This window comes from Talpa occidentalis, unplaced genomic scaffold (assembly GCF_014898055.3).
Source record: "Talpa occidentalis isolate TD23 unplaced genomic scaffold, MPIMG_talOcc4v2.1 talOcc4.3, whole genome shotgun sequence".
NCBI classification, from domain to species: Eukaryota; Metazoa; Chordata; class Mammalia; order Eulipotyphla; family Talpidae; genus Talpa; species Talpa occidentalis.
The window spans coordinates 92,542,874-92,564,835 of NW_023603184.1; the positions used below are offsets into that span (position 1 = coordinate 92,542,874).

Consider the following 21,962-nt stretch of genomic DNA (forward strand, 5'->3'; position numbering starts at 1 on the left):
CAAAAACTAGATTTACATCCTATTTCTGTATTTTTTGTATTAGGAGTTTTTATATGCCTATCTAACTCCTTGAACTCCCTTTCTCCTGTTTCCTTACACTACCACATGCCCGCCATTCCTGCCTCTAACTTTATGTTGAAAAAGTTGCCTTACAGTTATTTGTAGCAGTCTAGCTGTCCAGTATAAACAATGCCAGGGTTTCTCTGATAATAAAATTTTGCAAATATTTTTGTCTTGTTTTCAGATATTTGGCATGTATTGATAACTGTGCCCCTTCCCATAATTGACTTGATCACTGATTTTTGTTTCTTGAAGTTATAAATTAAATGTTTAAGATGCTTAAATTATATTGATAAAATGAGAAGCTCAATATTTCCCCCCTTTTTTCCTATTAAATAATAATCCTCAGGGAGGAAATGGCATTAAAGGAGATTATAAAGATGAATAGAGCAGTACTGTTTAAGTGTGTTAATATATATGTTACAAAATGATTCATGATGATACGATACATGAACATTTGAAAAATACTTTTTAAATGAAGAGAGAATGGACTCCTACCTCCCTTTTTTTAATTAGGTAAAGTTTATATAACATAAAATCAATTTTAAACTGAACATTTCAGTGGTAATAGTACATTTGCAGTGTTATTAAAGAACCACCACCTCTACATAGTTTCAAGACATTTTCATAATCCCAAAAGATAATCCTATACCTATTAAGCAGTTCCTCCCTTTTCTCCTCCTTCCACCTTTCCATGGCAGTCACCAACATGTATTTGATCTCTATGGTTTATCTGTTCTGGATATTTCATAAAAATCATGCAATAGAAGATCTTTTGTAGACTACCCTTTACTTTTAAAATGTGGGAGTTTTAGCCTCTGAAAATTGATTAAAACATGTACACAGATACCAAATATATATAACTTAAAATGGATTCTCAAATCCCTTGAAGCAAATTGTTTAGATTTGAGTTAAAAATCACTGATAAAATGGATGAAACATTAGGCAATTAATATAACACAGATGCCACTCTAATTTTATTCTTTCATAAGTCATGTGTCCAAAATGATTATCACTTTCAGCAAGGAATTGTCTTAAATTTTCAAGAAGTCTGGAGGTGCTGAACATTGGTATTTTAAATAGAAGGGGAAAGAGTATTGAAAGGTGGAATAATGTAAAGAAATTTTCTTTTTTGTCTTTTCAGAATGAGAGTAGGTTTCAAAGGATGGTTTTCTCCTGCCATTCTTCCTTCTATTAAGTGTTCCATCATGTCTCTTAAAGGTGGTTCTTCATCTTTTCAGTTCAACAAGGAATGTTTTTATTGTTCTCCTAGAATTTTAATGACCCACTTAATAAATCTTAAATCATTTAGAAGTGCCTGGAATATTAGGTGGAGTCATTGTAAAAACAATGAACAGTCCTCATTAAATTTCCTGGCTTTACCTTGTTTGTTTTATATGAATCATGGATTCTGTTGATCTAATATACTGTCCTCATTAAATAATTAGTTCAGTGCAGTTTATTTCCTCATTATTCAGTGACTTTATCTTTTTCATGGTGGTCACCATTAAAATATTTTCTTAGATAAATGTTTTCCTTTTAATTTAAAAATAGTAAAGTAATTGAGGGAGACATTTAAAGAATAAGTCAGTTTCAAATTTAAATACTCTGTAGAATCTGATAATCAGATTGAAGGTGGTACTTGTGCATATACAGTTCTTAACTTTAAATGAGTTAATTGCCCAAAGGTACAATTTACAGATAGTTCACTGTATAAAAAATACAGATTAGATTTTTAGTAACATTATATTTGTGATTTGTACTCTTAGCTTCAAAACAGTAGAACAGTTTTGAAGCAAAGAATTGTTTTGAACCACTGCAGATTTCTTTGTGAATGCTGTGAAGGAACAGTTCCTCAGTTATCTTTCTTAGTTCATTTTTGTATTTACTCTTGCCTTTAGGTTAATTATATTACAAAAGGAACAATTGACCTCTCTGAATAGGTCCTAGTTGCAGAATATAGTGACTTAGCAAAGAGGAAAAGGTAATATTTAAGTGAATTTAAACCATTTTTGTAATGAAATCTGTTACTGAGCTTTATGGAGAGCCAGATTATTCATTCTACCTTTAAATGATTTAAAAAGCCCCACTTTTAAAAATAAATCACTACCGAAAGGGAAAATTACGTGAGACTTAGAGAGGATGTTCACGTAAATTGTGAAGGATGCCTTTTTGTTCTAATAGGTGGCACAGTATTCTTTACTAAGACCTGGATATGAATACATTTCCTCTAGTTTTATCAGTATATTGTGGATATCAATCACATGTCTACTCTAATGTTTTATTCTTTTTCTCTTGTTTGCTTCCCTACTGAAGGCTGAGTATGAGTTTATCAGCTCTGGTCTCTACCTAGTCGTGTTATTGCACTTGTGCGAACAGAGCTTTTCAGATATGATGGGAAATACAAATGAACCAAGCACACGTGTTCGAGTAAGTAATATTGGAGTGGGGGAGGAAGGGAGGGTGTGATGCAGCGTTGGCTTTGGAAAGCAGATTGTTTCATATGTTCGAAATCTATTTTCATTGGGGAGCTCTTATGTTGAACTCTTAAAAATAAAGATACTGTAGATTTAATAGAAATTGCTGTCTTCCTTCTATATCAAGCAACCTAATTTTCTCATAAAGGTATTTTAGAAAAAGTAGTAATTTTCTGACTCTTAAAGGTAATTGGAATTTATTTCAGTGAAAATCAGGGAGAAAATTGGAGATCAAGGAGAAATGGTCATTTTAATTTTAAAAAACCTCAAAACCCAGTGTAACTTACAAACCTGAAATTGAACTCCAAAAACTTAGAGTGTGGTAGATTAACATCAATTTATTTGTTACTGTCTTGTGAAGGATTATCATTTTGCTAATTTGTAAGCATACATATTACAAACTACATTAAGATGCAGACTGTTTAGTATTTACTCTGTATACCACTCATTACCTTAATATAATATTTAGGCTACGCTTTCTTAGGTATTTATAAGTAAATGATAATGTTTGCCTCAGTGTACCTGAAGACATTTACACACCCTCCTTTGCCTGCTTTTTATATAGCAGGGGCTAGAATCTGCATCTCATTACTGTAGCATTCTGAACTCTCTATCTGGAAATGTGTTCATAAATACATCCTTCAAACTTTTTTATTTCATGTTACTTTGTTGATAAAAATTTTGCAGTATAATATTTTGAAAATTATTGAAAGCCAATGTATATAACACTGCTTCTAAATTGGTAACTTTTTTCTTACATTATCATCACCTGGGTATTATTCCTGTAAGCCAGATGACTGATTGTTATCATTGAAAGAAAACCCATTCTCAAAATCATTCAGAATTTGAGCAAAGATGACTTGTAAGAACTTTAGAAATCATAGCACCTAAATTTAATTAAGCCATGAAATGATTTCTAGAAAGGTGATTTATCTTTTCAAAATGAATAAACCACATATAACATACACTAAGATCATTTTGAGTAGAGGATTAAATGTAATGCTTCCAGAGATAATCATATATGGATAGGAAAATACTGTGTTTTCTTTAAATGACCACTAAAATTGAATTCATTGGGGTTTATATGCCAAAGGTTTTCTTTTTTTTTCCATAATTTTTTGAAGTGTTACATTATGCAAGAAGACAATACCATTGGATAAAATTATTGTATATGCTCCCAATTACTACATGACTAATAATGATTATATAAAACATTTAAAAAATATCCTTAAGCTTGTAATTTTTGATGTGGGGAAGAAAGATCCCTTTTTAAAGGCTTAAAATGTTTGACTTTTTAAGTAGAAATGAATCTCCTATACTGATTCTCTCTCTAGATCCATTTGCAACATTTAAACTACTGTATTTCTTTCTGCATTGTTTCTAGTTTATTAACCTTGCAAGAACTCTTCAGGCACATATGGAAGATCTCGAAAGTAGGTGGAATTTCCCCTCCCCAGACTTGTTGAATTTACTTATTGCAAATTAAACCCACAGAGTATAATCTAAGTATATACTCTTTCTACCAAAAAGCTTCATTTATAGGCTTTTAATAATACCAAAATAATTGATTTGGGGAATATGGGCTGGGCAAATGACATTATTTCAAAAGCATATTTTAAAAATTGATACTAATTTTAAGGTACAAAAGGATGTAGTTTTAATCACCAGCATTTTACCTTTTTTTTTTTTAATTTAGTTTTGATCATCTTAATTTTAACACTTGTAATCAAAAAGAAGACATGTTTACTAATCAAACTACACTTCTTAATCTGTTAGTTTGGGGTTTTTTTGTTTGTTTTTTTGTTTTTGGTATGAAATTTTTAAGTTATTTAGCTTTGTTAGATCATAAAAGGTTTTCCTTGGGCTTATGTGTACAGTTCCAGGAAAATAGGGGTGAAAGAGTCCTAATTCTTAGTCCATAACAGAAGCCATAGGTTTTTTTTTTTTTTGCTCCTTGTTCAGGTCCTCATGGACCTTTAATAGGCAGCCAGCTCCGCCAGCAGCTCCAATCTCTTAAGATCACGTTCCAGCATTAGGACTTCTACCTGGGCTCCTGTGTGAAGGCACTTAATGCCCAAATCTTTACAGGCATCTATCTGCACAGCCTGCCCTCTTCTCAAAGTCCTACAACCTCCAGGGTGCTTCATACCAGGTGGGCACAGAAATTGGTGGCTCTGGAACAGTTCCTGGGAATCTAAGATTACCCTACTTGTTTATTGTTCTTTTTCACCCAAGGTAACTCACTCCCCATGATCAGATTCCAGTACACTTTCTGAAGTGTTTTTAACTATGTACTCTCAAGTTGATTTTCTTCTATACTCATCTTCAGAATATTTGGGAGTGTTATCTGTAATGTCCATAACAATTTTAGAGAAAGTTCAGGATCCTTTGCTGTAAGGTTTGAGAAGGACTTAGTCTCAGAAAATTTTTAATTCCTTGAATATTCTAAGACTTGAATTTTTGTCATTAAGTCTTTAATGTTTTAAAGTTTTAAAAGTATTAATAACCAGATAATACATTTTTGCAATTTTAATTAGTTTGTGTGAAAATAGCAAAGGAGTCAAATGGTTTATGGAATGGGAATTCATTTGATTGTAAATCATTTTTCTCTTTCTTTAGTACTGATCCCTTAATTTGGGGGAATACTAAGATCTCTCTCTTTTGTAAATCATATTTTATACTTTGCCACGCGTGATGATGGTAATTTGTTTCACTGTGCATTTTCCCTAGATTGCTTTTTTAAAACTAACATTTAGAATTTAGTTTCCTAAACAAAACAGTGTCTACTCCCAACATGTGAGAGAGAGGAAAAAGATGGAGGTAAAATATGCTCAAATTCAGCTGAGAGTGACAGATGTTACTAGTACATGTTAACTCTTAAGTAGTACTTAGGAGTGTTAATCTAGTCTGAAAAATGGTTCTGAATGAATTACTTTCTCCTGTGGAGTTAGTTACTCGAAAGAAAACATAAGAATTTCTGTGAAAAACTATTTTATTTTCAGTTTGTTTTTCCATACTATCACATATAACTTAACTGTAGAATTTATCTCATTCATGAGTTAAGTATATGTTTGATACCATCAATTATAAATGAATTCAGCAAAATAAGCAAATAGACTAAAATATGGAAACTTGAGTTTTCATCAACACACGGAATAGTTTTCTTGATTCCATTTGCTGGGTACTCATAAATTTTCTAGTATTAATACAAGAAGAGTATACATTTAACTTTTCTGCTCCCCGCTTGTAGTTCGCTTGTTTTCTGTGAACTTCCATTTTCCTTCATACACAGAGTTTACAGAATACTTAGTGTTTTTTAGTACGTTCTTCTTGAGGACATCCCAGGATGTTTTATATGAAACTCTTGAGTCACTAATAAGTGAAATAAATGTTACATAAATGATAAGTTTCTGACAGTGTAGAGGTATAAGAATAATTTCAACAAAAATGTTTCTTATTAAATCCATTTGTTTTGACTTGGGCTATGTCTATATAAAGTTTTTATTTACTAAGTGGAGCTTTTTCCTGGCATTGTATAGACATAGCTTTGATGTAAATTGCAAGAACACCCATAACTTACTATTCTATGTACATTTTTTTTCATTTTCATCGGATGCATCAAACATGCAGCAGTAATAAGCCAGATTCTGCTCAGGTGTGTGAGAACACTTGCCTTAAGTTCACTTTCTCTCTAGTATATGTACCATTAGCTCCTATGAACACGAATTGGTCTCAGAAACTTTTTAGAACAATATTCTTGAACCACATTTTTAAACATTTTCATTTTTATAAAATAACAAAAAGTGTGGGGTGGGGACGTTGTATATGGATATCATCTCAGTCAAACCACCCTAACCCTGTCATGGTAACTTACCATTTTGACCAAACAGTTTATTAAATTGGGATTTTTATTTTATAAATCATTGCTGTTCTGGCTTCATATTTACACCTCCATTCTCCTCCCCCTTAAAATCATTCTTGATCATCCTGTTTTCTTTCAACAGCTTCAGAGGATGATTCCGAAGAAGATGGAGACCATAACAGAACATTTGATATTGCCTAACTTCATATAAGACAAGGATTGTCTGTGAACAAGTGTGTTTATTAAAACTGGCAATTAAGTGTGAATTACTTTTTTTAGGAATGCCTGTTGAATACATTGGCTATATATATATATCATGAATATATATATACACATATATGCATGTATATATATATTCACTCACAAGTGTTGCTGAATTAAAATTCTATTACTGGACCGGTTAACATGGCCAGTGAATCTGATGTTTATAAACTGGTAATCAAAAGTATTTTTCTTTTAGGTGAGTGGGGAAATGTTAACCTTGTTTTAAATATCTAACAATGCTGACGACCCTTTTTTGTGTTCTGATTACTGTAGTCATATTTATGAAAAAAGGTTCGTGTTTTAGTCTCTTGCTAGTGAAAAAAGTGGGACAAAGTATACTTTTGAAATAAAATGCCTAATGGCACGTAATTATTTTTCCTTTTAAAATGCCTTAAGTTACAGCCTCGTTTTCATAATCATTTACTTCCAGTGTTTTACAAAAACAAAATGGGGAGGGGGTATAATGAGCATTATATTAGGTTTCCAAATTTGATTCTAAATTCACTTAGCAATAAAATTTAATTTTTAAAAAGCATTTAAATATAAAATGTATAAATGATGGATACCTTTTTGTATTGATTCGCAAATGAAGATTATATTTGATAGGCCATAGTATGTAGATATTCCTTTTAGGAATATTACAGCTGTAAATTAAATCAGAATTGCCAGTCAAATACAATTTGGTTACAAGAAATCTCAAGTTAATGGAATATTTTTAAATCCCACATTCAGAGTTTAAAAACACTGGTTTTCAATGTGTTGTTTTTTTTTTTTGTTTGTTTTTTAAGTGTTGTCACTTCTTTATAGATAAATATGATATAAACTATTTAGATCCTGGACCTTTATAACTGTTCCTTGGTAATTCTGAGCATTTATTTAATGATTTAATATTTTTCATTACCTTTGGAGAACATATGAACATTATTCACCATGAATAAATCTATACTGTGGCCATGAGTTATGTATACTTCCATAACTGTATATTTCCTCTGTCAACACCCATAGGATATATTCAAAAACACCTTCGGGTGGTTTCTGATTAAATAAAGTCTTAGGTCATGGCAGCGAAGTATTTTTTCAGAACCTAAGTCAAAACCATGTAATTTTTCAAATGTTAAATAAACAGTTTGCCCACACTTAGTTGTTTGTTCTTATGTAAAACTTTGGCTTGAAATAAAGTGCATAGTGATTGAGTTACTTTAGAGTTTGAAATGTTTCTTTTTAAACTGATGCTTAAAGAAGACCTCAACCTTCTAGTCAAGAACTAAAATTTCAAATCCCATTTTGTACGAAAGTAATGTTTTTTTAAACAGTGGTTCAGTTTTTACCTTTAGTTTTACATGACCTTATTTGAAGCAAAAATTTGAAATTGAAGGATGCCTATATGTATTGAACTTTTATAAATAATGCTGCCATTTATAAATGGCAGCTGAAGGAAACTTTTCGTGGATCTTTAGGTATGTTTTGAGTTGATACTTTTTAAACATTTATACTTTTAGTAGAACTTGGCATGGAAATGAAGTGTCTTCTGTTCAACCCACAACATTTTTTATTTAAAGATTTTAATTGACACAAAAAATACTCCATTGATGTGTGTATACAATTTTTTATAGTTGTATTAAATTCCAATGACAGATAAACAAGCGATAGCTTGAACTTCTTAGTACTTTTATAGTTACTATTATTCCTAATATTTTAGTATGTATTAGCTTCTGAATTCCTGTAAATGTGATTTAGAAGGAATAAGAAAAGTCTGGTAATTGGTTATCACTTTTTAAACTCTGAAAAAGAAAGCATACATTACTCATTATGAAGACTGTAAATTAGTAAAAAGATGTAATTAAGCATAATACACTCAAAATACCTGTCCAACTTTTCAATAGTTAGAACCAAGATGTTGAAGAAAGAAATTTCTGCATTCTGGGTTTCACCAAAAAACAAGATTATGTTCTTGTTAATGTTAAAATCAAGTGCCTATTACAGATCATCTGAAATACAACGAAAATTAAGGTTTATTAGCACTTCATTACCAGGGGCTTCTAAAGACTTGCTTGAAAAATTAAAAAGGAAAATTAATCACAGTTTAAAATTGTTGGAGTTTTTCCTCACTATCTGTAAATAAAACATTCCTGTTTGGCATGATTTGGTAGGGAGCAATCAATATTTACCTATAAATTAATGCCAATAGCACTCTGAGACCCCCAAAATAACCTACTGAATCATACCAAATAGGAATGTCTACCTTTACACAGTGGGGAAACCTGTATTTTGGAAGAGCTGCCACTAGGTAGAAATTATCAAAATGAACAGAAGAAAATCTAATCTTAGTTGTATGGGTGTTAGTGGAAGAGGAGAGTCTAGAGTATTACTTTCCAATAACACTTTCTGTGATAATGGAAATGTTCTATAACTTGCATTGCCTAATATGGTAGCTACTAAATGCATGAAGTTTGAGCATTCAAAATGTACTTAGTACAGTTGAGGAACTGAACTTCTAATATATTTAAAAAGCCACATGTGACTAGTGGCTACTATATTCAACATTATAAAGAAAGAAAAGGTTGATCTTAGTTCTCAAAGAACCGGTAGACTTTACATAGAAAATATGCAAATGTCAGTCATTTAATGTTCACCATTAGCGCTATTAAAAGCCTATCTATCAATAATAGACTGCTTGATCACCACAAAATCTCAGGAATTTAAAGCTGTTATAGAGCATAGTTTAGTATAGCTAGTTTAACATTTGCTTTTTTAGTAGCATATAACCACACAGTGTAGTTTTGTGTTATTTATTTATATTTAATAATAATGCCACTAACTGGACGAAGAACTTTTTCAATCCATAGTGGCTGGTGAAAATGGCTGGACTTTGTTGCCATTGGCCAAACCTGATCATTTGTTTTCCCCATCAGAAATTATTCCTCATGAGATAATTGATGGGGTGTGGGCTGGGGAGAATGCTTTCCTTGAACTTTTAAAGTTTCTAAATACAGTACAGATACTTCAAACTGAAAACTTTGAGCATCATCACAAACAACAGTAGTGTCTATTTTCTGCAGTTTCTGCTTAGTTTTCATGTCATTGGATGATAGTTTATCAATGCACGAAATACCTTACATAGATAGAAACAGGTATGGTGGCAGGAAAAAAATGTTAAAGGGAAACTGATAAAAGTATCACCCTCACTGCCAGCCTCCAGACCTCCCTGGTTGGGCAACTTTTTTGTTTAAAAGTTAAAAGTTTCAGAAAATAGAATAAAATTCTAGACATTCTAGATCAATGTGATCCAAAATGGTATTTTTAAAGTAATGAAATCGTAAAGTGTGCAAAATGTGTTAAAATCTAGTTTTTTACATCTTAATCATAAGACAAATATTAGAGATCTAAATGTTTAGAATCCATTCAAAAGTCAGGTTTATTCTCTACATGTTTTCTATTAATAAAGGAGCAAGGCTTAGGCTAGGATTGCTTAGAACTACATGTAATGGTAGGATAGCATATTCCTGAATATAAGGACATAAGTTTAGCTAAGGTAGTTAGACCAAATGGAAAGGAAAATATTGAGCAGACTTGGTAAACGGTTTTTTTTTTTTTTTCATTTGTTTTACAATTTGGGCTTTAAGCTTTCCTTCAAGTATAAGGTACATTTGGGGAAATGGTTAAAAACCCCTACTGTAAATCATTCCTTTTTTAAAACCTTATTTTTATAATGAATCTGAAGATTAATTTTTGTGACACTGCATGAGAATAGAAAATGTTAATGAAATATGGAAATATACATAAAAACAATTTTCATTGTCAAATTTTATATTAGTCTTGCACAAGAAACACTGTCAAGGTATTTGATTGTCTTAATCTGAGATTTCTAAAATCTTAATCAAATTGAGCAGCATATTCATTTTCTTCGGCAACTACCAAAACACAGTCATCATTATAAGATGACTGGGATACACTTGAAAAGACTGTGGTGAAACCAGAATCCAAATTCCTTTTGTACAAGAACCAAGCAACTGCTCCCAAAACTGTCAAAATTACTGTGCTGGCAATCACCAAAGCTGATATTAAAATGTGGTTATCTGAAAAGACAAGGAAATAGGGAGATCAAGTTCATAAGTTGCTTAAGTATTGCATTTAAGGGAACATAAGTATAATCATAAGAATATTTCCTTATTTTGAGAATTTCCTACAATAACAAATATATACATTGATTACATCCAGATTTATATTTCTTAGCCTGTACCATTGCTGTATTTTAAAATTTCAAGTAAACCTTACAGTTCACTATATTATAAGACCCGAAAATGGAAATTACCCACAACATTCAGGGTAAACCACAGTCCTATTTTTCTCCCTTGGTTTTTCTAAGACTTCAAATATAGATCTACTTCTAGATATTTGTTACATTAGAGGCTAAATGGTTCATTTGGCTTTTGGGAAATTTTAAGATTTGTTTCACTGAAAAAAACACCAAGAATGGCAATAAGTGTCTCCCTTATTTTTTAAATTTATTTGAACTGCATTTGTGTGTCCGTGAAGTAATTATGTACAATCTTGTAGTTCTTGGCTCTTCAAAACGTTTATAACCCTTCTGTAAGAATTTAGTTCAGTAAATCAAGGGAAATTACTTGTTTTTAGGAATTGGGAGGAAAATTTTTTTTGGGGGAGTGTTTGTATTTTGTAATAAAAGATCCAAAATGATATGGGAAAAAATCCCAGAATAGTTTTATCTTTACAGAAATATTTCTGCATTGTAGAAATTACACTCAATACTCATTTCAGCTGGTGCTTATTATAGTGAGACCTGGATAATTTAAAACTTAACAAGAATCTGGCCAAAAGGCATCAAGGTGAAGGATAGCCATTGGTATTTTTTAAATATTGACGGGATTTTCAAAAGAAAACAGTTGGGAGGAGTGAGAAAATTGCCTCAGCCACGTAATTTGGATTAATAGATAAAATTTTGTAGTGATCACAATTTGTTAAGGCATGGGACATTTTTAGAGATGTTTAAATAAAAAAATGTTATGCCAAGAATTCCATAAATTGCATTTGAAAGGATTTCTTTCATAGCTAATTGTTTTATTAAACTTGAAACTTGATAAAGCCCATTTGCAGTATAGTGTCCTATTTTACCAATGTGAACATGCTGATTTTAATTCAATCTATTAATGACTTACAATATAGATTCATAATCAGTATTATTTACTTAAATAGTAATTATCTGATCACAGCTCAATACAAAAAAAGTAGTCTGAAAAAGCATGATAGCTGAGACAATAATTTACAGGCATATAGATCTTAACAGTAAATTAAGAGATCTAGTATCCTAAGAACTAAATAGCATCCAGGGCCTCCATAGTGGCCTAAGGGTTAAGTCTCACTGCTATCACCATTATAACCTGAGTTCAATTCCAGGTCAGGGAGCTAACCCACATGTGATGCAGCAGACCTCTCCTGTCTCTTAGCAGTGTATTTAAGCAAATCTGCCTCTTCTGCTCCCTGCTCTGTCTCTGGTGAATCTCCCCACACCCTGGTCTACAACCCAGCTCTATGTAAAAATTTAAAAAATAAAGAACATCCAGCATTTGGTGGGACACAATCAGTACATTTGCTCTTGTATTTTTACTTCCTGCAAGTGTCCTGTTTGCATAGAAGAAAGCTAATCTTGAGGCAATGAATGAGCAGTGTATTAAAAAGGTTTTGCATCTGGAGAAGTAGATCTATACTAGAAAATCTACCTACTCGTTAATTGAAAATCCATTGCTTATTTTCCTGAGTAAATAATTGCTATTGTCTTAACTATCCTAATTCAGGAAAGCCAAAACAGAAGGTAATTCTTTAATAGAAGGAAGTTGAAGAAACCTAAAGTAAACATACCTATATATACTGAAACATACGCTGTTTCCCATCATTTCTCAAACTCATACAATCTCTCTCTTAAAACCAAAGTCACCAATGCTCTATATTAAGTGCAGAGACACACAGACATATTTCAATTATTTTATCTGCTGCACCTGTCTTAACCACCCACCCTTGAGATATTCTCACCTGAAATTGTTTATTTTCAGACTCGAAATTTCCCTTGGTTGAGCTCAACCAATTGAATCTAAAACCTATCTATAGATAAGTGTGTGCTGCTGGTGCTTGCTTTATTCCGTGTCCATTTTCTCTTGAATTCCCCTAAGTTATGACCTCAATAGCTACTGCAGTCATCCAAACTAGGAACTGTAGATTTTCCTAAACTAATCAAGTGTACATATTCTTTTTAACCTTTTTCCTACTTGGTCATTATTCTTCCTGTCACCTTCATATTCTAGTTATGCCCAAAGTACATAATCCACCTTTTAAAAATGATAGAAACTATATTTTAAACTAGCATTGCAAGATAATTCAAGTGCCGAATGTATATACACAATATATTTTTATAACCCCCTTTTACTATTAAAGAAATGATTTAAATAACTTGCTTAGGTCATTTTCTTAAGTAGCAGAACATAAATTTAAAACTATTCACTGGTTTATGCTGATCCATCCTCCCTTTGATGACCCTTTTTTCTAACTAGTATCTACTTGCATTATCTCCAGTAAGCCTTATATTGAACCTAGTTTGGGTTAACGTCCCCTTCCTGTATGCATTTTATTCTATGTGCTTCTAGCACAGCCACTTTCTTTTGATGTCATTCTTCTTTAGAAGCTCTTCTAGCCTACACCTGTATGAAAGGGAACTCTGCCAAGACTGCTACACCACTTAGCTCTTAGTTTGTCTCCTGGTTGCTTCAAATGAGTTTTGTTAACTCCTTAAAGTCAAACTAAACCTAATCCCTTTCTGTAATACACACTCTCAAACATCTTTTCACTTCCTTTAGTGAGGTCTTCCCTGCCCACACTACTCAAAACAAGCAACACTTCCCTTTCTTCCTGATTCTCATTCACCCTCTCTTTCTACAGTGCATGTCACTATCTTACATAGTCACCCTATTAAAATGTATACTCAAATGCAGAGGCTTTTTCTGTTTCAGTCACTGCTGTGTCTTCAATGCCAAACATCAGGGAAAAAACCTGGATATAATAGTTACACATATATATGAAATTTTTTTTCCTAATAAATACGTAGATAATACTAAAGACCAAATGTTTTTCTGGATTTTTCAATTATTGCTGGCATGGTTTTGTGACCCATCACAGGCCCACCTGTGTTTCTCTAAATGTTGCAATTTAAGGCTGAATAATAATCCATTGTGTATATATATAAATGAGCAAAATGTGTATATGTAGATACATGTATCTACATATACACCACATTTACACATATACACCACATTTTTTGCTCATTTGTTTGTTAATGGATACTTCCATCTTTTGATTTTTGTGAAAAATGCTGCTAATGAGTCTGGGTATAAATATATCTCTTTGATACCTGATTTCACTTCCTTGGGGTATACTCTGAATTACTGGGTCGTATGGTAATTCAATTTTTAATTTTAAGGAGCTTCTAAACTGCTTTCCATGGTAGCTGCAGCCATTTTACATTCCTGACAATAATGCACAAGGATTCCATCTTCTCAAAAACCTTGTTAACATTTGTTATTTTCTTGAATAACTATAAGAAAGTGAAAATCAAAATCAACAAAAAACTGTGAACCAGAGACACTTTTTTTGGGGGGGGGAGGGGAGGGATTGGGGTCAGAATGGGGGGGTTGCAAATGTATGGGGAATATAAAAATAAAATTTATTATTTAAAAAAAAAATGTTATTTTCTGATTATCAACCTCATGGTGTGAGGTAGTGTTTTGCTTGATTTTTTAAAGATGTTAACATTACTCATCTATCATAGTTATAGTAAGCCCCCCAAACTGAGAGAAAATACTTATCAGATACCTGACCTTTGTATTAAGGATTAAAAAACAAAAAAAAAAAAAAACCCTACCAATCGATAAGAAAGGCAATCCAATAAAAAGGGCGAAAGACTTGAACAGATATTTCACACACACACAAATATCCAAATGGCTAACGTGTAGTGTGTGTAACATCAGGATATTGAGAAAAGTACAGTAACATCACCACACACCTATCTGATTGAGTAAAATTAGACACAGTAGCAGCATGAGATGAATGAAGACTGAATGGAACTCAGACTATAACAGGAATGTAAACTGATTCAACTTTAAAAGTTATTTGATGATTTCTTATAGAGCTAAATGTTAGCTGCCCTGTGGCCCTGCAATTCCCCTATTTGGAATATACTGAAATAGGTTCAAAAAATGGTATGAGAATGTTCATAGGCAGCTATATCATATCAATTCCAAGCTAGAAACAAGAGAATGGGCAAACTGTGGTGTATTTATAAAATACTATGAAATTATAGAAAAATATACACAGTGTGGATGACAAATTTTCTGAGTGAAGCCAATAAAGTTAACTTTATGTGAAGTTCAAGAACAAATACTCATGGGAATAGGAGACATAATTGTAGTTTCCTATGGGGTGGACAGTGGTGGGATGGACGTGTATTGGGAAGGGCATGAGGGAACTTTGTGGTGTTATTCTATGACTTGATTTTTTTAAAGATTTATTTTTATTTATTTATGCATATAAGAACTGGGGTGCAGGGTGTGAGAGGTTTCACCAGAGACAGAGTAGGGAGCAGAACAGGCAGATCTACTGAAGTACAATGCTGAGGGGAACAGCGAGTGAGGTTTGCTGCACCAAGGAGTTATCTCCCTGGCCTGGGAGCCAACTCAGGCCTCAGCAGTGATAAGGCTGACACTTAACCCCTACACCACCAGGGAAGCCCTGGATGACTTGATTTAAGTGGTAGTTAACACAGTTGATACATAAACAACCATCAAGCTGCACATTTTATCCTGTGTTAATGATACCTCAAAAATACAAAGAGTAAAACTATACCATCCAATTGGTAAAAATCTAGAATTTCATAGACATTCATTTACTATGCTGAGAATACTAAGTAGCATATCTTCTTATACAGTATCAAAATCAAAGTTACATACTGATTTTTTTTTTTAGAGGCATGTTTTATTTATTTGTTTTGTTTATACATGCACTGGGTACAGTCAGAAGCGCGGGAGGGTGAGAGAATTCACCAGAGTCAGAGCGGGGAGCAGAGCAGGCAGAAGGACCGAAGTACACTGCTGAGGGGAGCAGCGGGCGGCAGGAGAGGTCTGCGCGCCATGTGGGACCCTCCTCAGGTGGCCGGGGAGCAGCCGGGGATCGAACCGGTGCCGCAGAGGCTGCGGGCAGCTTTGCAACCCAGCGCTCAACCGCTGCACCACTGGGGAGGCCCTACATACTGATTTTCAATCCAGCAGTTATATTTCATTCAATCTATAATTTTTTGCAGGATTGTTCATGTTTATCATAGCAAATATTTTGAAACAATCCAGTAGGGCTCTGCAGCTGGTTTAACATATATATAGCCACATAATGGAAGAGTATACAGCTATCAGAAAGAAGAACAATTTGTTGGTAATAATACAGAGATCTTTAGGATATACTAGTGAACAAAGGGCAAAATAAATTATATATATATATATGTATATATATATCTGCTCATACTGGCAAAAAGAAACACTAGAAGTTAAAACAGAAACTGAAATGGTATGTGGTAAGGGAAAAGGTAGTTAGAGTGGATGGGAGGCAAGAGTTTGCCTTTTGAAGTTTAGCTTTTTTAAAATATTTTACTGAAGTAACATTGTATTATAAGTTTCAGGCATGCATCATTCCAAATCAAGATCTGTATATACTACATTAAGTTCACCATTAAAAGTCCATCTTTCAATATGCAGTTGACCCTTTTTATCTGATTCCACCCTCCCCTTTGTTTTTTGAGCCATTTAAATATATTGCCTGTTGTTTTTGAAAATATACATTTAATAAGCTCTTAAGACATGTGCTGCATGAATTGAATTACAATTATGAGGTGATTTTTTTAAAAAACAAAAGATGCAGTCATTTTCTCAATTCAATGAGAAAAAATGATTCAGTGTCAAAAATGTTCATTTCATATATACCCTGTTGTATTTAAAACATAACTAAGACAAGAGACCTTTCTCATAAATCTGCCATAAAATAGTTTACATCACTGTATAATTTTTAAAAGGGGATCTGTGGTGTATTTTAACACACTAGTATCAATATAATTTCACTTGTGGGAAAAAAATTTAAGACAAGAACATTACTTACCTGATAAATATTTCTTTTCATATGGGACTAAAATATAAAAGAAAATCAAAATAAAAATTTTAGTATGCTTTATTCTAAAATTGCTTTTATTTATTTTTTTTTTTTTTATAGAGGCATGCTTTATTTATTTGTTTGCTGGTTTGTTTTGTTTTGTTTTTTGTTTATACATGCACTGGGTACAGTCAGAAGCGCGGGAGGGTGAGAGAATTCACCAGAGCCAGAGCGGGGAGCAGAGCAGGCAGAAGGACCGAAGTACACTGCTGAGGGGAGCAGCGGGCTGCAGGAGGGGTCTGCGCGCCATGTGGGACCCTCCTCCGGTGGCCGGGGAGCAGCCAGGGATCGAACCGGCGCCGCAGAGGCCGCGGGCAGCTTCGCAACCCAGCGCTCAACCGCTGCGCCACCGGGGAGGCCTAAAATTGCTTTTAAACACTGAAAGTAATTTAAAATGGACCCTTTAATAGCTTAATACTATCCATATTTCTAATGCTTGGCTGCTTGTGTTATCTGTTATGAACTTAGCTTAAAAAAATAGGTCTAGCGTTACTGCTTATTCTTGTGTCTTTTGTGAAGTTATCTGTGCAGTTACTTAACATGGAATTTTATGAGGATGAAAAGAGGATTCATTGATAATTGTATATCCATACTTCAAAATGAAACAATGCTTATATTATTATACCCTACCTTCAACATAATCCAAATATCTACAAAGTATGTATTGTGTACTCTTATAAAAAATTTTCCATTCTCCCTAAAGAACTAATTTTGGCTAAGAGCGAATAGAGTTTAGGGGATAATCCTCCTTTTCTCCCATTATGCAAACTGTGTCCTCTTTCCCCCAGTTTTACTCATGTATTGCTGTGTTCTACATCATTTTTTGACCCATGGTATTCTATTGTGAAATGTTACTTCTCTATGTTAGAATCTTTATTTCTATCTAAATACATTGTAAATCTCTGTGATCTGTTATATTTCTCAAGATTTGCTTTGATAATAATAAAATAACAAGTCCATTGAATACTTAAAAAAAACAGGTCTCGCAAATGCTTTAGCTTGATTGGTAGAAAAATGAGAAAACTCAAGAAAAAGATGATGAGGTAAAGAAAATAGATTTTGATTGGAGAGTCTGTAAAAAACAAACATGGTAAAAGTGATGTATGCAACTATGACTTTCAATCATTAGTATGCACTTGCTCATTCCTTCTGATATTTGAAAGTTATAGTTTAATTTAAAATTGGTCTATATAATGGTGCCCTGAGGCACAGTGCATGAAAAGAACCAATACTAAAAAAAAAAAAAAAAAAAACAAATAAATAAATATCGGAAGCTGAATGCTACTACCACAAAACTATGACAAATATCACATAATCAGTGTAAAACTGATTTTAGTCAAGAACCCTACTATGTCAATTTAAAAAAAGTATATAATTTGAGATGTATAGAAAGGAATAGAGACAGACATTTGGTTTTGGTTTACAGTTTGATGTGAAGGGGGGAAAAACTGAGGATATAAAGTGGGGAAACTTGTTATGTTTCAAGTATCCCAAAATCACAGTTTGAAAGTTTGTTTTTAATGAGTAAGGAATTCTTTATAAAAGTTAGAAGAGAAAAAAATTTTATCTAATATTTAACAATAACATCAAAATGTGGAATGGGATAATTTTGGTCATCAGAAGGCATTTTGATGTATCAGGTGAAAACATTTTAATCCTGAATAAATTATAAACAATTTTTCTTTGCTTAAAAAAAGGATGTTAGGTTTTGGACAGAATCAAATTCTTTGTAAACTAACAGAATTCTGGAATCAGACATGATTATCCTTCACCACTTCCACTGTTCAAATCACATACAGGAAGGCTATAATAATTCCTATGAAGAACAATGAATTTTGACCTCTTGGTTCACATAATCTGGCCCAAACTCTGAAATTAGGAGGAAACCATCCTAATATATTCTGAAGTCTTACTCCCTCTACTTATTGGGACATACTTATCTCAAAGAAAATTATTTTAAGACCAGTCTTATTTCAATCATACTTACTAGTTGCTTTACAGAGAGTTCCTTCCACAGAAGAAACTTCACAATTTCCTTTTTTCCATTCACCTGTCTCGGTATGCAAAAAGGCACAGGTGTCAACTAGATCTTCACCATCTTCTTGGTCTGTCCACTTATCAAATGTCATATTTGACTTATCAAACCACTTGAAACTTGAATCTGTCAGTTGAGGAATATTTTCAATATTATGACAGTATATGAGAATGTGTTTAAAAGAAGTCAAAGAAAACAGCCTAAGATTAAAAGCAGGAAGTTACTAAGGTCTGTCTTATGATTGTAGGAGTTAAATTCAAAGGAGAAATATAGCCTGGTTACAAATCAGAGATACTGGTCAGGAAATTTCTGAAGATTCCATTTTTGTAAAGAAAAAAAAATAACATTTTCCTAGGGAAATAGCTAAGAAAAACCAAACATACATATATGCTGTAACCTTAGTAGTTTCATTTTGAAAATATTCATGTACTTTCTATTTTCTACAGTAACAATATGTACATTTGCACAATATAAATTTGATAGCTCAGTCTATGCATATCTTATTGCCTCCCTATTATAAAAATAATTAGCCTATAACCACATTTTAATCCAGAAAAAACAATCAACTTTGACTTTCATGTGTGAAATACACTGAGCTGATCGAAAGAAAGCTGCAGTACAAGTCATAGGTACATACTGAAAATACAACACCTCAGACCACAGCAATATCAACTTGAACTAGAAAATTTAAAAAATTAAAGTCATCAGTTTTACTAACATTAAAAAAAAATGTCCCAATAGGTAAATATCACTTACCATCTGTGTCAAAAAACATGCCTAGTAGGATATCATCTGGGCCTTTCCATTGTTTTTTCAAAGTATCCAGTATAAAAGCATTTTCTTGCTCAGTATGTATGCTTATCATGTCTGCCCCTGAAATTATTTAAGGGAGAGAAAAGCCAGCTTGTTCTCAGAGTCAATGAAAATCACATGAAGCATATAAAAATTATGTATTATTATATTACACTTTCACATTCTTTAAATTTAGCTTGAGACTATGCACATTTCTGAAGATACATTTACTCATGAGAATAGTAAAATGCCAATGATCAATTGAATAGAATCATTTTCTTACTTCTTTCACCTGGAGTTGGTAATCTCATTTATTTAAAAAAAAAAAACAAAACAGGAAAATACAACATCATGAAGATGTTTGAGCAGTAAAATACACTTTCTGTAGCTCTCACTTTACTTTTCCTACTCTGCGTCCTCTCGTAACCAGGGTTCTTTCTGCCCTCAGTTCACAAGGGCAGGGAGGAGTTCTCCACACCCAGGAGAGCTGAAAAGGATGAACACAGCCAAGGCCAGTGGAGTTAAAACAACAGTCTCTCTGACCAGCCTCATTTAGCAGCCTTTGCATGCCTGCTGCCCGAATCCTATGACTTCTATATATTCCTCTGTGGTCATCTTTACAAAGGCCTGGCTAAGGAAACTGACTGATAAAGGAGCTTTCTCATTGGATAGTTGGTTTTTCCAACTATCAAGAGTAAGGAGCAGCAACCAAATGTATTTTATGTCTCCCATAACTTTTTTGTTCTTCCAATCCAAAAGGTGTATAGCACCCTATAAAGATTAGTGGTAATTTCAATTTTCCAAGAGACATTTAAGCTTGTTTCTTAACCCAAGCAAAGATTGTCTCACATATCAAAAAATCATTCCACTGTCTTAATTGGGTAACACTTCTGAGCAAATATTAGTGGAGTTAGTTTCTCTCATGACAGTGAATGTTTTTACAGGTGAAAACAATTGAATGAATGATGACATGAAAGTTTATACTTAGCAAGCAGCGATCTGGTGGGGAGGACACATTTGTGCCTTGGGAGAAAATAAACAGCAGTAATAAGAAAAATGCGCTTTCAGTTGTACTCAGCTAAATGAGGATATAACATGAAAATATTCCTAAGGAAGAGGACTCTACATTAAGCTAGTAATTTAGAAGTAACTACGTTCCTATAATATTCCAGGGGAAAATAAGCTTGTGTAAAATATGTTGAGAGGGGCAGGAAGGGCCAGAGCACGTTTTCTGTGATTCCAGCAGACAGGGTAAAGGAGGAGAGAGTCCTGGAGCCCTCGGTGGCTTTTGCAGGCTTTCATTGGGATTTACCAGGTACACAGCAGGCAGGAGTGCTGGGGGGGGGGGCCAGGAGGCTGGCAGGCCTCCCACCCCCCAACAAATCTTCACTCTACCTGGGCTCCCCAGCATTCTCTGGTGGCCTTGTTCTCTGCTGCTCTCGTGGTTCTCGTTCGTTCTTCTGGCGTCCCCATGACGCCGCCCTTATAAGCCCAGTCTTAGCCCAGGTGAATCCCATCTACATATGCCCACACCCTACTCCAGGTGCCCGCCATCAGGCATGCATTCAGGACTGCAGGGTTCCATCATCAATCCTAATGGCGGGAGGGCAGAAAAGCCTGATATCATTTTCACGTACCCTACATATGTGTACATATTAAAAGTTACCTTTGAGACTTCTTGTACTACAACTAATTCAAATACATGTAGAAAAGAGGAAGAAGTCTTTCATACTATTAAATTACATTCTTCCAAAATCATCCTGACTTAACAAAGGCTCCCGAAAGCGGCACAGTGTTGTCCAGGTAGTGGCTCTTCAACTTGAGTGTGCATCAGATTCACCTGGAGGGCTTGTAAAATACAGTGTTGGGCACCACATCCAGAGACACTCAGTGGGCATGAGATGGGACCTTGAGAATTTAAATCCTTAAGTTCCCATGTGATGTTGAAGTTTCTGATCCAGGTACCACACCTTGAGAATTACAGAAGCCTTAAGTAATAGGTTGATGCATTTATGATACCATTTAAAATAATTTTTCATAATAAAATGTTAACTTACAGGGAGAAGAGAAAGTTCCTATTGTGGTATTACCTGATACGGTTAGAAAAATTTATTTCTGGTGATTACTTTTACATCTTTTAAAAAAGGTTTTTGTAAAAAATGATAAATTTAACTACAGAGGAAAAGAAAAACTACCGCAGGGTCAAAAATTCCCCAAG

General features: G+C 33.5%; 2 protein-coding genes across 13 annotated transcripts in view; one reads left to right on the forward strand and one right to left on the reverse strand.

The window, feature by feature from the left end:
* The window catches only part of MARCHF7 (membrane associated ring-CH-type finger 7), a 35,889-nt gene extending 28,035 nt beyond the window's left edge, over positions 1–7,854 (forward strand). For 4 of the 12 annotated variants that reach the window (XM_037523392.2, XM_037523400.2, XM_037523393.2 and 1 more), the window contains 5 exons: positions 2,377–2,490; positions 3,922–3,970; positions 4,626–4,689; positions 6,168–6,192; positions 6,542–7,854. In XM_037523392.2, coding sequence (XP_037379289.1) covers positions 2,377–2,490; positions 3,922–3,970; positions 4,626–4,689; positions 6,168–6,192; positions 6,542–6,610 — 321 coding nt within the window. In that variant the 3' untranslated portion in view covers positions 6,611–7,854. Of the gene's footprint in view, positions 1–2,376; positions 2,491–3,921; positions 3,971–4,499; positions 4,690–6,167; positions 6,193–6,541 lie in introns of those variants that run through there. The other 8 variants (XM_037523397.1, XM_037523402.1, XM_037523399.2 and 5 more) reach the window with 6 other exon arrangements.
* The window catches only part of LY75 (lymphocyte antigen 75), a 121,895-nt gene continuing 105,534 nt past the window's right edge, over positions 5,602–21,962 (reverse strand). The window contains 4 exon segments of the mRNA XM_054699771.1: positions 5,602–10,739; positions 16,867–16,893; positions 18,905–19,078; positions 19,709–19,825. Of these exon segments, the coding sequence (XP_054555746.1) occupies positions 10,537–10,739; positions 16,867–16,893; positions 18,905–19,078; positions 19,709–19,825 (521 nt within the window). The 3' untranslated portion in view covers positions 5,602–10,536.